Raw genomic sequence first — 14,595 nt, forward strand, 5'->3', positions numbered from 1 at the left:
CTTTTTATGTGCACAACACAAGTTACCAACCTTTTTAGGCTGACATAAATCTTTATATACAGAGTATACAATCATAATAAGTAGTACCAAACTGATGTAAGTAATTTATGGATAGGGTCTTTTAAGGAAAATGTGACATAAATTAAAGTTTTCTTTTCCTGAAAATATTAATGTTTTTTCTTTATATTTCTGGATGTTTAATGGTGATCACAGACTGGAGCTCATAGTTAGCGGAGTTATTTAACACTCCATCACTGATTGAGACTAAGAATGAAAAAGAATAGAGGAGAATCAGAACCAGTCATTTCAAATCAAATCGATCAATCATCCTCTTTCCTCTCTCTAAAACCCCAGTAGTTTCACACAGTAAAACACTACTGTACTTATAGGGCCAGGTGCAATAGGGGAACCCCCTTCTTTCTAGTTCAAATCTTTCCCTCTCTCTGCAATAGATGGTTCATTTTTTTGTCTCCAATGATGAAATCAGGGTGAGGACTATGGATTTGTTTCCTTCTGTTCATTCATTCGATCTTTCTTTCGTTCATTTGTCCATCCGTCCGTCCGTCCAACCACCACGCACAATCTTGCAAACTCCACTGATTGGATTTTGACAAAATGATGCACTCCACTGTGTTGTGACATTTTTAAAATTACACCAATTGGCCCAAGGGGGCCACTACAATGTCTATTTATTCATCCATGTGTCACATGCGATATCTCAGACACCACTGATAAGATTTTGCTGAAACTTGGGCTAATGATGCATCTCACCACTGCACTCCAGAATTTTCAAAATGAATTCGCTTACGGGGGGCGCTAGCTACATCTACAGGTCAAAAACAAGGTGGCATATGTGTTACTGACTGGCCATGAAAGGACCACGACATTTATGGGGGGGCGACATACTGTTGCCTTGTTTCTTTTTCATTCTCGAGTTGGAGGAAAGGGGGCTAAGGTGTTCAAATGAGCACCTGAAATAACTGGGCATCGAGGGTGGAAGTAACAAATTGCATTTGTTTGTGTTTGTATAGCTAGTTGTCAAGCTAGTTCACTAGCCTTTCTAACATAAGATAAAACTCTGATGATCTCTGTGGGGAAATTGGGTTGATGCAGCAGCAAATAATAATAGGATACAGCTAAGAAAAACTGAGTATAAATAAGAATAGCAAACTTGGGTTAGAACTAGCACTAGCTTTATATGTTGGATAGCTATGGCAAAAGAAACGTCAATCTGGTAATGTTATTGAATAATTATTGAACAATAGAGATGGGATTTTCCGTTTTTTTTTTTTATCTGTTGATCGAATAATGACAGGAATCTCTTCAGTCTTATTTTCAGAATGCTCAGCGTAGCATAAAACATGCACTAGGCCTATTAGCTTTTTTAGTTTAACCTTTACACCAATGTAGGCTACATTTTATTTTTTATTTATTTAATCAGCTGTTTACACCTGTAACTTTACGTTTACATTTAAATTTAAGTAGCCTGGCCTAAATAGGACATTTGGGGACTCTTACCACCCTGACTGGGGATGCAGAGATGCTGATGGCAGGACCTGGAGGAGAACGGCGGCCATGTTGGAGACGAATCAACCAGCCGAGCCGAGGAAACTCAGAAACTTCATTTTAAAGGCAGCTGAAAGTCCATTTCCACTGTGAGTGAGTTAGGCTGACTACTGGAGAGCAGTATGTGGCAGAGTAGGAGTAAGTGGTTCTCTGTCCTCTCCTCCTCAAATGAATGAAATAACGGTAGGCCTAATATCAAACTATTCCTCATTTTGCCGCATGGGGAGTCCCTGGACCTCGTCAAGGACCAGCGGGGGTTCCCCGACGGCACTTAAGGAACCTGGCTTAGCTGCTGAGCAGAGTGGGGCTTGATAGCACTGGAGAATGGGAAAGTTGGGGAACGGCCAGTTTTCTCCTCTCCAGAAAACGAGAGAAGAGGCGTGGAGGCTTGGTTCTGACTCATGTTAGGATGCCCTATGAGCAAGGTGCGGTGAGTCAGTTTAAATACAAAGCTCTGCTGCCTTTACTGAGTTGAAGGACAGAGCTGACCATTGACGGCTTCTACAATCTAATAAACTCTTAGTTGGAATGGATGACATGCATGAGTGAAATATTCAAATCAGAAGTGTGAGCTTGAATGAATCAGTGTTTCACTTCACATGACACATGTTGCACTCAGCATGGGGGCTGACAGGTTACTTGTAACAACAAGTAGAAAAAATGGACATTGGCTTCTCCGTTAGTAAAATGTAGCCTAATGATAATTTTCCTGGCAAGTGGTTTTAATCTATAGCCTATAAGATGTTGTTAAGTATACACGAGAACTCCCAATTCATTCATAACTTCTCTGTTCTCTGTGGAGACATTATTTACAAACATAATCACTCGTATTTCAAAAGGTTTCAGGATAGATATGAATTTATGGTTTGAAGTGGTATGATGTTACATAGAGGATTCCTCTGGCTTATTGCGCAGGATGATACTGCAGCTCCGCTACGGCGTCACACTCCAACCCACCTTGAAACGGCTCCGTCTAGTGCTAGGTTCAGGTGTTATGGGAAAAACGGGAAGATGCAATTCTGTCACAAAATACCGTTCCCGTCAGCTTTCAGGTTGTAGGTTGCATACTAACTTGGGAACTTGGGGTTTTGCCGATGGTTCCCGGACTTCAATACTGATAAGGAAATAGCCTACCTGCAGACAAGTGTAGGAAATTATATATTCATTTCAACCAGTGAATGTAATGTGATGAATGATTTCCATCACATTACAAGTCACTTGTTGGATTTTGTCATCTGTAGTTGACATTGTGATGTTTGGTGGCCTATGCAATAAAAGATTAACTCAAATAGGCCTATATGTCTCACTACAAACAAGAGGTGATTGGGGTTCTAGACTGTAATGACTTTAATGACCTGCATAAGGAGCTTAATCTTACTAAATATGTAGCATCTTTAAAATCACTTCTTAAAACATGTTTTTTTTAATCAAATTCCTTTCATGTAAATTATCAAATGTGTTTGATTTCCTTTTTATGGTTTAATTTTATTTTTCTTGCCTTGCTTTTATATTTCTCACCTTGCTTGCATGCATTTGCTGTTGATTTTCTTCTTTTTTTTCCCCCTTTTCACTCATTTTTATAGCACTTTGGTAGGCCTACTGTGCTTTGAAAGGGCTATAAATAAAGATCATGATGATTCTGAATATAGTTATAATGATGATGATTATTATTACTGACTGTGTGAAAGTGTGAAAAAACTGATAATGAGCAACTAAGTCTCTTTCTCAACGTCGTGAACACTTGCAAATCATTTCTTTGAACAGTGAAGTCATTCCTACGGTTATTCCCATAAAACGTGAATCCAGCACTGGTTAGTGCTCCTGCAGGAAAACCGACAGCACAGACAACCAATCCGTGGCCGAATCCCTCCCACGTCCTCCAATGAAAAGAGTGCGGAGGCGGGACCGTGGTTATCTAAACGCTCGCGCTTGGTTTCACAGCGTCGTCCGCTCTCGTCCCATTGGCGCAGGTGATCTGTCTCAGGATGCGAGAGGAGAGCGGAGGAGAGGGGAAGAGAGCGGGGAAAGCGCCGATGGAAAAGTGTACCGGGCTCGGTTAATAAGAAAACAGGATACCGGCCCGCTTCAGTCGTCCTGGGCCACTCGGCGATGACAGATTAATCGAAAGGGGCACTTTGAGATATGATGAGGTTTATTTCTGGTCGGCAATAGTACTATGATTTGGTATGTGGCCACTTTGATAGCAAGTGTATTCAGCACCCGAGGAACGGCAGCTCAAGGTGAGTCGAAGTGCAGTATCTGTTTCCAACGGCTCTTTCTGCTCAAGTTTTAAAGGAGCTTTTTTAAATGTGTCGTGCATGTCTGTTAAATAACTTTGAATATGTACCGCTTGCACGTTAAATTTTTCACACTTTACATCATGAAGTTCATACGTGTATCTGTGTTTATCACCGCACCTGACTGTAACCGGCATATGAAGAGGGAAATGGGCCGGTTCACCGTGTAATGAATTATAATAGAGCTTTACCGTGGAGGAAAGCAGAAACTCCTCTGGCTAAACCTGTTAAAAGATAGGACAGCCTACTTATACTTACTGTGATCCATGAAATCGTTGAAATGCATGATTCTGAGTGATAAATGGCAATGACGGAGTTGTGACATTTTAGATAGATATTTGGACTGATGTGTTGGCCTCATAAGACGCAAGTTTTTCTCTCGTTTAGCTTAGGACATTTTGCGGGTATTTGGGCTGCAGCAGCCTGCACTTAATAAGCTACACACTGGCTGGCTGCCAACATTTCGTCAAATGTGAACCCAAATGTGATTAGTATGGTGTGCTGGTGTAGACGTCATTAAAATGCTGTGAGTGGATTTACCTCTTCCTAGGGAGCTGTTCCCACTGTAGCCCACCGCTACCGGTTTTGTCCACTAGGAGGAGCACTTCTTGGGCAAGCACTGCATTATGGTGAATTAAAACAGGTATCAGGGCACAGGCATGTGTGCTGCAACTTTGCTGATGTCTTTGCTGACTTATTGTGAGCCTGAAATCGTCCTAAGTTATTACCTAGCCTTTTGAAAACAGTAGTTAGAGACTCGGGGGTCCAGTGGTTCAAAGAGGCCATTCTTCAAGCCATCCTCCCTGCTGTAGTGTCATTGAGCAAGACACTGAATCCCTACCAGCTCCAGGGAGGCTGTTCTGTAGCTGAGCCTGACCTTTGACCTTGTTGTGGAGGCGGGAAAAGCGAAAAGATTCTTTTAAAGAGCCTGTTTATATCACCTTAGTGGTTCTCATTCAGCCAGCACCTCAGTAAAAGAGTACAAAGCTAGCTAGGATCAGCATCACCTTTCACATTAAATGAAATGACCCAGTGGATCTAATTTGGCAGTCTTACTCAGAAAACACAGATGCATAGAAACAAGTGTTGGCACCTTTTAATGTTCCAGATGTGTGCCTGTACAACGCCTTCTTCTTCTTCTTACATCGTACAGTGTAGTGATAGTGCAGTGGTGTCACACTGAACTGCCTGTACACCCTAAAAACTTTTCACTACTGCTATACTTTCATCCCCCCTCCCTCACTACCACTCATCTCCTACCAAGAGAGAGGAGGAGGAGGAGGAAACTGGGACAGATTCTGCGCTTCAGCATCACAGATGAGATGCCAGTTGATGGTGATTCACACAGACAGACGTTCTCTAAACGCGGCGTTTTCATCGCTGTGTGTGGAACTAGAAGTTGTCATCAGCGTTCAAGAAACTGAATCTTACAGGTTTATATACATAGATTGCGTTTTTGTACTTATCTGTAGCCTGGCATGTGATTGGTCTGTGCTGGGCAAACAGTTATGTAATGCAGGCTACTTCCTAGAGAGAGGATACACTTGAGCATCGTCCGCCAAAAGAGGGAGACTTAAGGAGATGTTTTAAGCGGCTTCCCTCGTCTTCTCCGCGGCAGGCGACTTGGCAGAGTGAACGCCAACTTCTGGATGGCAGAGGAGGAAAGGAGGATGTGCTGGAGGGAACGGGGGAGGAGTGACTGTGATTTTTTTTTTTTTTTTTGTGCTTCGGGGAGTAGAGACGGTCCCTTTAGTCAGTCAAACCAGCTCCACTGGTTCCGCATATGGTCCCTGTCCCATGCTTTAACACATTGATGGAGCTCTCAGCACTCTGTAGCATCCATGCGTGTACACACAGACACACACAAACGCACACGCAAACACACACACACACACACACACAAGCAGTAGCTGCGCAGGGCGGCATCCTTCTGCCCGAGCGCTGCTGTCTCAAGCTGGCAGCTGGCAAATGCCATCCCACTTTTGCCAGTGATAACCCTGGACCCGAGCCAGACGGCCTTCTCTCGCTCTCTCGCTCTTTCTCTCTCTCGCGCTCTCCATTTATGCCCGGCTCCTCTCCTCACTCTCCCCCCTCTCTGCCTGTACTTGTTTCATCTCTCCCTCCTCTCGCTTTCTCTGCTGTCTGACTCAGGTCCTCGCCGCCCTCCCCTGCTCGTCTCCTCTTCCCGTCTGTCTGTCCCGTCTTGCCCGTACACTCGGATGAACTCGCTTCCCTCCAGGTTTCAAGTGGCCTCTCTCAGCATGGCTCGGTAGCGGAGAGAAGGGAACATGGTGGGTTGTGTTAATGGAGGCTCAGGGCGCGCTCCACAGCAACCGTCTGCTGCCATACGCAAACACACTTGTTACCCCTACCCACGCGCACACGTGTCAACACACAGCCATCCCCTCGGGGAACAGTGTGTCTTTAACCAGGATGTGAACATATGCCCGCTAACAGGCTGTCTGCCTCAGACTAAGTTGGACTAATTATGACTAAGCTGTGAGATAAATGCCACAGTGATGCTCGATAAATACATATGCCACGACATGCCAAGAGGGCTTGGCACCGGTGGGGGTGGGGTGGTAGTGTGTGTGTGTAGGGGGGGGGGGGGGGTGAGGGTGATTGGATTGTTTGGAAGTGGGAGGTACAGTAGATAAGAACGGTGGAAGAATTAACATACATCTTGAATCTGGATTGTCTCTAGATATGATTTAGCTGTATTACATTTACACCTGACATGACATGACGTAGATTTCTCTTTCTTGTGCGCTAAAAAGCAGATTCCCATGAACCCCTAACATTTACATCTTTTAAAACTGACAGTGAACACCTTGTCTCACTTGTTACCCATCCATGAGTATCCTGACCAGTCCATTTCTGACAAGTATATTACTATCTGAGCTTTCTGCTGACTGTTTGATTTGCATGCCTTCCTGGTTGGATCCATACATGCAAGTTTATTTCCATTTACATAGTATCTATATGTGGATTGCGTTCACACTGTGACCACCGCTGGAGCTGGTTCGGGTGATCGGATCTTTAATGCTTCTTGGCTGCATTTGCACCTGGATTTTCTGTGTTTTTGCTCAATCTGATTACAGTCCGATCAGCCAGGATGCATATTAATGCCAGGTGTAAAGGGAGTCTATGTTTCTTGGAGTGAAATTAGATTTAGCCTATCTGGAGCTCTTAAGCTACAAAAAAGTGCAATACAACCTTTTTCTGTTTTCCTTTTTTTTTAACTTCTCTCTGTGATTGTGTCAAAGTATGTGTTTTTTTTAATAAGTTGTGTGTGAATGGGGTTGGCAAGGACTGCTGGAGCCTAATTTAGTCCTAGAAACTTTCCTTGTATCCTTGCTTTTTGATGATCCCTACAGTATGGTCACATAATGAGTGTTCTCCCTGTAAGTGGGTGGCTGCTTGGCAAAAACAAAGCTGCTGACCAATAAGATGAATACTGAGGCTCTAGATTGTCTCATTCACAGCATGGAGGTTAATGCTGTGGGTGGTCAGTGTTTTCTGAGTGAGTTTCGTGTCGAGTGTTTGTTCAGTGTGGCTTGAAACGCATTTGGTTTTCATCTAGAACTAGACATTTTAGCCAGTCATCTCTGAAGTGTCAGCACAGTTGACAAATTGCAAAATTGTCACTTCCCTGAAATATGCCGTTATCGCCTGTTTTGTTTCATTTCCTTTCCCACCTCAAAATGGCTTAAAAATGAAAAATCAGAATCACTTTATTATTTATTATTTATTTATGCAGAGACATTGACAACTTCCGTAGTAAACACATTACATGCAGCATGGTACAACGACAACAGTGCAAAAAAGATGATAGACAGTAGACTATACATATCACTCTACATCCAACATTCAATATGTGCATTCAAGAATTATGACAGACATTATAGTTGTAGCTGTAGAGGAAGTGTCCAGCAGTGCATTCATCCAGTGTAAAACGAGGCAGTTACACTCAGTAGAATGAGTTGAAATACCTTATGAGTATTATAGAGCATATACGCAATTCCTGAATTTATCTTCGTTATATATGTTGTAAACGACTCATACAAATAAACACATGACACAAACACTGGCTAATTTTAGGCCAACTTTCCACTGGATTCTACTTTGTGGTGCGCTTTGCCACTGATCTGCTGACCCATTTGGATCAGGGTAAATCTTATCTGCATCCCAGAGTCCATGAGTCCATTTCCATGCTGTTGGGACTTCAAAGGCTCACTTCCCATGTGCAGTGTACATGTTCTTTCAAGCCTAGCCTCTCAGACTGGTATCAAAGTCTGTGTGTGGGTCTAGGTGTGCATTTCTCCTCACTGGAGACGAGTTTAAACTTTAATAAGAGTAAGATGGCATACACAGAGCCCCGTGGCTTCAGATAAAATGTTTCTCTAATGCCAGTATTCAACTTCCTGGATTGAGGTCACACATCCTCTAAAAATCGGAGGATGCGTCTCAGCTTAAAGCCTCTTGCAAACCGAGCCAACGTTTTCCAACAGACCTCAAGATTGATGACATCTGCATTAGGTTGTGGTTAGCAGAAGACTAAGGTTTCTATTTTTCATTTACCACAGATTTTATTTGTTTGGTTTGTAAATAATATAATGAATATGATGAAATATTATAATTGAACTTACTGATTCCTGTTCACCCACCTGGGTGCTCCATTTTGCAACACACAGCATTAGTAAGAACACTTCCTACTTTCCGCAACTCCAATCAATGCCAATTGAACATGCTGAAGTTGAAAAAATGTTCCTGAACAAACACTAATAAACACAGACGCATGGGACACGCTGACACAACACTCTTGGCTGTTGATGTTGTAAGAGAATGTCTGAAAGAGAAACCTTGTTGATTACCATTTGAGCAAAAATCACAGGAGTCAAAATTGTTAATCTCTTCTCAGAATCAATAATTTAGTAGTTTGCATAAACTATATCTAAGAGAGTAAATACCACATGTTTTTCTTGAATGGAGATGTTCTTGAAAATGGAAGTGAAAGCAGTTGAATAATCTTGCAGCATCTTTTAATATTTCTATTTATACTCAGCATCCACAGTTAATGGGTGCTTATGCAGTGACATGGTAATCTGCTTTGGATGGTCCATGTTTCATGTAGGGGGGAAGCCTTCTCCCTGATTGAGCTTGATGAAAAGTAGCACCCCTGTTGCCCGGGGCAAATGGCACACTCCATAAAAGTCACCAACCTTCAGATGTCAATCAACCTGGTATTTGGGCCAAGGAACATTGACTGGGGGCTGCTGTCGGGCCCCCAAGGCCCCAGCATCCTCCATTTTGGTTCAGTGAATTAGTCTGTTGGGGGTTCTTGGCTGGATTAACTGATGGAAGACATTGTCGGCAAGAGATGCTTCATGTGTAGCTGGATGTAGATCCTTGTGGAGCCTTGTCAATTATGTATGAGGAGTCCACAGAGCTTTGGTGTAGTACTAAGGTCACTGTGTTACTATTTCAGGCCTGTCAACCCAGAAACACACCTAATTCATATTTGCAAGATAGTAAATACATGTTTTATTCATGTTGAAGGGGTGGACAAACTATTAACTGCATTACCTGTCACTGGTGTCTTCCAATTCTTCAAAGCTCTCAAGCTTACTGAGAGAGAAGTTTCCATTTTTATGCATTTACAGGTGTAATGAATCATAGATAAGATTGGACGCTAGAGCCTTGTTACTGCAGTCAGGGAATACAGAATGGTCACACCATCAAAACATCATCCAGAATATAAATGCCGTTTGAGGTGTAAAGGCATGGAATTTGAAGTATTTGCCCTCTACTTATTACCGTTGACTCGGAAATGTACACTTTCAATTTCTAACTTTCAATTCAATAAGTTGGGAATAGAAATGTTGAATGAACTGATGTTTGCATTGTAAAGTATCTTCAAAGTCGTCAAAATGTCTAAAAACTACCGATATCAACCAAATTGTAGGTACATAGGTTTTTTTTATATCCCAAAAATAAGCATTATCTTCAATTATAAATTTACAGAACCGTAAACACAGCAGATGATTTTGCCTGAGGTTTGCATTTAGTAGCTGGAAGCACTCTGCGTTTGGATTGCTCTGTGCCATCATTCAGTGTCCTGGGGTTATCAGTTAAGTCTCTGCAGGGAGGAACTAGCTTATCTAGTATTGTCTTCCTGTGTAACTTTAATTATGTATCAACCCAGCAAGGAGCAGGGAGGGAAGAATGTTTGGGTGCACGGGCATAATGTAGCATGGATGAAGACACTAGCTTTCTAGTAGTCTCTTGGCTCATATACAGACAACTGGTCTATTTTATCCTGGGCACGCTCTCTTGCAACTCCCCCACTGCTACTCCTCAGATCTTTGAAGGATTTAAAAGGCACGATAGTTGGGAGCTACTGATCTGCGCATGTATGGTATATTTATCAGACTATGATTCGACAATGCCCGCCAATCCCCAACCACATTAAGGGATTTGACTTGGAGCGGCACTTGCTTTAGGCTTCTTACACTACTAGGTGTGCTCTTTTATCAGAAGGGCATTGCTCTCTTTTATGTGTTCTGACTATCTCTAATAATGTCCTTTTGCTGACTCACCTTTAAGCTGTCCAACTAGTAATTGCTGGAGCCCTAGTGCTGCAGTCCGGGAATACAGAATGGGCACATCATCAAATCCTCAGGGACTGTTTGAGTTGTATTGGCATCTTCTACCGCCTTGGAATTTAGGAAGTATTGAAAAAAAGTTTCCTGAATAATTATTTCTCTTGATTAGAAATGTGTACTTGTACAAAGTTGTATTTCACTTTGGAAGAACATTGTCATTTTTTAGACTGCTCACTCTGGGGACAGTACCACTTTCTTACTTTCATTTTTGAAAAGCCAGTCCACAATTTGGACTTCGAACACAAGTCTGCAAACAAGAAAAAGTAGAGTAGATGATATTGTTTCAGTCTGTGTCCCAGATCAACCTTTTCAAGAAGTAATTTTGTCTGTGTGCAGTTGTCAATATTGAGAGTCATGGAAAAGAATGTGAATGCCGGTGATGACAATGGACCCCTAGGGCAGCAGATATCGACTGCGCCTGAACATGGTCCTGGACCTAGAAATATTCTACTAAAGTGAAATAAGTATCATTTTAAAGTTGTACAAACATTTTTCTGTACTTGCATCCCACAGTAATTTCTTGAACATTCGATCAGAGACATTAGCTGCCCACGTAATCAGTAATCATTAATCATTAGTGATGTAACCCACTGGATTTTGTTGTCTGTTGCACCTCTCCACCCATTGACATGACCCACCTGGCTAGGTGGTATGGGTAATTATTTAAGCCATGCTAGCCATGCTACCCTATTCATGCTTCAGATAAGGGACAGGCAGGCATGGAATTATGAAGCTCTTGATTTCCATGTTGATGAGCACATTGATTGATGAGCAAAGCGAAAGAGCAATGTGACTTAAGAGAGAGAAGGAACAGTTTGTGAGTGTGAGGCATTTCCCTCGTTTGCTGCTACTGACTTTTTTGAAGTGAATCAGCAAGTTTCCTGTGGCTGCCAGCTTCATCTTAAGTAGTTGTGCGTAGAAGATGGGTGTGACCAGCGTGTCATGCTTGGGTTACTGTCATGCACTGATGATGAGAGAAAATCACAGTCTAGTTGATAATGGTGGAGATAGCTGGCTAATGAAATCACACCAGATAAGCATATTAAAAAAAGATCACTTACATGGCACTTAAATATAAGTTAGATATCACTTTGTCATTAGTGTGAATGGAAAAGTTCTCACTTTGTCAGGTGAGTAGAGTATGCATCATCTGCATGTGAGTTTTGGAAACCCATGCTGAAAAGCACAACCTAACTGTACAATAAACATTTAGAAGATAATGTGCAATAATTTAAAACATTAGAATACATTTAACAATTGTGAAGAGCTGGTTATTGTTTGAACACATTTATCTTAAAGAGGAGTGGTTGTGTCTCTTGAGAAATGCTGGCCACTGCCAAATTTTGAAATTTGAATTATTTCAAATGCTACTGCTTGGTGTTCTCTTTATTAATGGCAGCATTGTGTCTTGTCCATATAACTGGCCAGTCATGCACTTTATAATGTTGCCTAAATTAGATTAGTGGTGTTGCTTGAAATCACTCCTTTGGTTTGTATGAATTCTTGTGTTGCAGGGTGACTAAAAGGGAAATGCATAGTGTTGAATTTGCTCTGTGCACAATGACTAGTTTCTTCCTGGCAGTTCTGGGAGAAAGTGGTTATATTTTGTGAAGTGGAATGCAGCCTTTTTTTCCCTGTATGTCCCGTAGATTATAGGCCTCATTAGCACATCGTTCACAGCTGCGTGGGGCTTGCAATTGGGCATATGGAAAGACAGATGTACACAGTAACGCAGTCCCTGATGGGCAGAGAAAGCTTTATTCCAATCAGTGAGTAGGGACCTGTGAAGGACACATGCAGGAAGTTGAGAAATTCTAATGAAGCTACTGGAACATCTTGGCAACTTGTGTTTTCTATACTTATAAAAGATTTCTAAAAGATCAACTTTTCGGGCTGGGCTGGACTACCCTGTGGTTTAACATATTGACAGGTTAACATTTAGTGCAGATGCCCGGAGGCGTCGCCAGACTGGCCCAGACATCACTAAGGACACCTACTCTCACATCTGACATTTGTCTTCTCAGTGCCAATAGCTGCTCCCGGTTTTCCATTAAAACATACCTAGGTCTGATTTAGAGGTTGGGTGAATCCCTGTTGAGCGGAAAAGGTCCTTTGTTTGCCCTTTAGCCCTCAGGTTCCAATGCCTGTCACTTCTCCAGTTCACCCCATTCAGTCTCCAACCACCCTGAGATCTTGCGGCCCTCTCATTAACAACAGTATGGCCGTCAAATGGCAGGCCTACGGTCTCTCTTTAGGCTTGCCGTTTCCTTTGGCCTTGTCACTGTATATGGATGACATTGCAATAAGCTCCTGAAGTGATCCTGACATTGTTTCGTAAACAATGCAAGTGCATTTTGCCTCCAGTTTGTGTCTGCACTCAAATTCAACCCAAGTACTCAAAGGAAAGCCTTTCCTTGAGTTGACAGTGTTTTCCTGTTCTGCTTAGAGATCCCAGTCAGATAGACACTTGGTGTCCACAGTACAAGGCTTCTTTATCGCTGCGCTCAGCCACTGTCAGTCTTACAGACGTAGAGACACATACACAGGCTGTCAGGCAGAGGAGGCAGTTAGATGGGACTTTGAACTAGCACTTGGATAAATGCATGTGTCCACTTTGCTAGGCAGTGCAGCATGGCTAACCTGCGACTGACAATGTCAAGGAGTTGGACATAGGGGTTTATACTGTGCAGCGTGGTTTTCTGTGCTGCATATCTGTGCATGTTTTGAATGCAGACTTTTTGCAATATTATGCATGTTTTCATTTGGAGGGTAACACACAGTTTTTCAATGTGTCAGTGTGGTCCCTAATGTGGGTTTTGGTAATGGCTCTCTGTTAACATACATAACGGTTGCGCTCTCCTGTACTGTGTGCTTTCTCAGAACACTGTACTCCATCGTGCCCCCCACCTCCCCTCCACCTCCCTCCACCCTGAGCTGGCTGGCTTCCTCTCCTGTCTCATCTTACAGCCTGGCCCACTGATGCAGCACAGTCAGCTTCCTCCACGCTGACTTCTCCAGACCCATTAAACATTCATTGGCCAGGGCCATAAGATACCTCACCGTAGCCCCGGCTTTGCTACTCCAAATTCATCCCAGGATCTGAGCTTCACATCTTAACCCCCTACCGCAAACGATGAGGCAAATTCCATTGGCATGGCTGCAGATGGGCCCTGTTGAAAGGGACACTACAAAATGCATGGGGTAGACGGATGGATTTATAGTCTGGGTGTCTGGCCTTTGTAGCACACTGTATGATATATGATCTCCTCGCCTCTGTATGGCAGCGGTGTTGGAGTACATGAATTGATACACCCTGCAGTGGATACCACAGATAAATCATTGTTGCGGTTAGCAATAATTAGGTCTAAAATAATAATTTACTTAATAAGAGTAGTTAATGATTACCAACATGTTTGCAGTTTCGTCTTTATTCAACTGTGCTTGGAGTGAAGGTGGAACAGATCATGTCAAAACAAATTTAACCACTGGATACACTCACCACCCTTAGGTCATGTGAACCAAATCATGTTTGGTTTAATAATGGCCAGTGAATTGAAAATAAGGTAAAATAAATGTATTCATGGGCTATTCTGGGACAATTGCTGGAAGTGGCATGGACCATACTCATGCATATTGTGGTAGGTTAGCTCAATGCTATAGCAGCTGTAGCAGTAGCCTTCTTTGCTACTTTGCTAATTCAGTAATGCCTACTCAGTCTTAAAAAGACAGTATAAATAGGTATACTCTAATTGTGATGTCAAACAATTTAAATTTTAAAAAAAATATAATATAGGCCTATATATTTATGTCTCTTTGGGTGGAGCGGTAAGTAAACTGCCTTAATTTTTTATTCTTTTTACCATTTTTATGGTTAAAAAACACTGTCATTAAAATTACTGTATCCTCTTTAACATTTAACATGGATTACAATTATTTGTGCTATGTATGGAATGCAGTTGTTTCGGGCCAAGTTCCTATGGCAGTACCCATGACTCTCCATCACCCCTACAGGCTGGTAGATCAGCTTGCTTGCCTCCATGGCTGGTTTCAAGGTGTCAAGTAACAAC

General features: G+C 42.4%; 1 protein-coding gene across 1 annotated transcript in view; it reads left to right on the forward strand.

Annotated features, from left to right (window-relative positions):
- Positions 1-3,742: 3,742 nt before the first annotated feature.
- LOC139644712 (protein turtle homolog B-like) overlaps positions 3,743-14,595 on the forward strand; it is a 105,608-nt gene continuing 94,755 nt past the window's right edge. Inside the window, exon 1 of the mRNA XM_071520171.1 lies at positions 3,743-3,806. Coding sequence (XP_071376272.1) covers positions 3,743-3,806 — 64 coding nt within the window. The remainder of the gene's footprint in view (positions 3,807-14,595) is intronic.

The sequence above is a fragment of the Centroberyx affinis genome, unplaced genomic scaffold (genome assembly GCF_046629955.1).
Source record: "Centroberyx affinis isolate AG114_WGS23_722 - 3 ecotype Tasmania unplaced genomic scaffold, CSIRO-AGI_Caff_v1 ptg000776l_1, whole genome shotgun sequence".
Lineage (NCBI taxonomy): Eukaryota > Metazoa > Chordata > Actinopteri > Beryciformes > Berycidae > Centroberyx > Centroberyx affinis.